Genomic DNA, 1,625 nt, shown 5'->3' with positions numbered 1-1,625 from the left:
GTTTTGCTTTGGGTTTTCCTGAGACTTCAGAAACATTTGGAGAGAAACTGAGAGTAGAAATATTTTAAACACCAAAGGTCCTCCCAAGTAGAATTTGTGCATATGAAGCATATTTAGAAATTTGAAAATTGTCATAGAGAAAGCTCTAGAGCAGGCTGAGGTTTTTGTCCCACTTCATCTGCCTGTGTCACTGTGAAGAATACCACTGCTGTCATAGGACTGACAGTAATAATCAGCCTCATCCTCAGACTGGAGGTTGGAGATGGTTAAGTAGCGGTCAGCCCCAGAGCCAGAGCCTGAGAAGCAGTCAGGAATCCCATCCCCATTGATGCTGGTTCCATCACTGTTAACATACATTAAGTACTGAGGGGTCTTCTCTGGCTGCTGCTGGTGCCATCCAGTGGTGTTGTACCTATATCCAGGGCTCAGGGTGCAGGTGAGCTTGACCCAGGCTCCCAGGGAGGCCGATGAAGAGGGCTGCTGAGTCAGCACAGCCTGGGAGAGGGACCCTGGAAACACAGACACCCATTAGGACCTAGAGGAAGGACAGTTTGGAAGGACAGTCCTGGTATGAGTGTGGGAAGTGGGCTAGGGGTTCAGGGTGCTGAGGACTGTCCTGACCTGTGCAGTGAAGGAGGAGGATGAAGAGGAGGAGTGGGGTCCAGGCCATGGTGCAGACACCCCAGAGCTCTACTGAGGCAGACAAGCTGTAGGTGCCTCTTAGGCCTACTCCCACCCCAGAGGAGAGAGAAGGGCCCTGCATGCAAATGTGCTGCTCTTCCGCTGCCCTTCCAAACCTCGGTGGTCCCAAGTGAAGCCCTAGTGGCTGAGTGTCATTTCTGAGAGGGGCCTGGGCTGGGCTTGGCCTGAGGCTCCCCAGAGGACCCTAGAAGTCCCAGCTCTTCCCCTCAGGGTTTCTGTGCAAAGATCAGTCAGATGTCTGGTTCTCCACAGCGCCCCCTGCTGCCTGGTTCTAGGTCCACCATGTCTGAGACCAAACGCTAGGATGTCCCGACAGCCACATCTTCCCCCACTGGGACTTTGACCACTGCCCACTCCCTGCCCAATAAGAGTCTTCCCTCCTAAGGGAAGACTCCTACCCCTGTTAGTTGGCAATTTTATTTGGAGCCTCCTCAGTGGGAACAGGACCACAATTTATTTCACGTTACAAGGAATCATAGGGGAGGGAGAATCTCATCTACAAACCCTGCGTGAAATAAAATGGGCATTAGAGGAGAACAGGGACTGTCCAGTCATGACCCACCTCCAAGCTGCACTTGGAGTCAGGTTTCCCTCCCTGTATCTGACTCCTCAGGAGACCACAGAGGCCAGCGGAGTGGGGAGTGTTTGGGAGGCTGAATCAACATCCTTTCTGATTCCCTGGAAATGAAGAGAAATCCAGAAAGCAGAAGTTCAAAGTCTGACCTGTAGATACGCCATGATTCTATGGACCTGGGGCTTTTGAAGAACTTAGGATTTAAAGAGGCTCAAGATCATGAAAGGGGACATGAGTGTCAACTTTGGAGGAAAGTTCTGGAAAAGCACCAATAAGTTTTCTGTTATAAAGACCTTGTTAAATAATAAAGGGATTACAACAGTGAAGAGTGAGGAAAGAGAGTGGAGTG

The 1,625-nt window shown here is 50.7% G+C and overlaps 1 gene segment (V, D, J or C); it reads right to left on the bottom strand.

Annotated features, from left to right (window-relative positions):
* Positions 1 to 174: 174 nt before the first annotated feature.
* LOC100948703 lies at positions 175 to 670 on the bottom strand. The segment is given in 2 exon segments: positions 175 to 509; positions 622 to 670. Coding segments are annotated over 2 exon segments (384 nt in total).
* Between the last annotated feature and the right edge of the window lie 955 nt (positions 671 to 1,625).

This window comes from Otolemur garnettii, unplaced genomic scaffold (assembly GCF_000181295.1).
Source record: "Otolemur garnettii isolate 467f Iridium unplaced genomic scaffold, OtoGar3 scaffold00301, whole genome shotgun sequence".
In the NCBI taxonomy this organism is placed as follows: domain Eukaryota; kingdom Metazoa; phylum Chordata; class Mammalia; order Primates; family Galagidae; genus Otolemur; species Otolemur garnettii.
The sequence above is the reverse complement of the archived record's forward strand: the minus strand, read 5'-3'. Positions and strand labels throughout refer to the sequence as shown.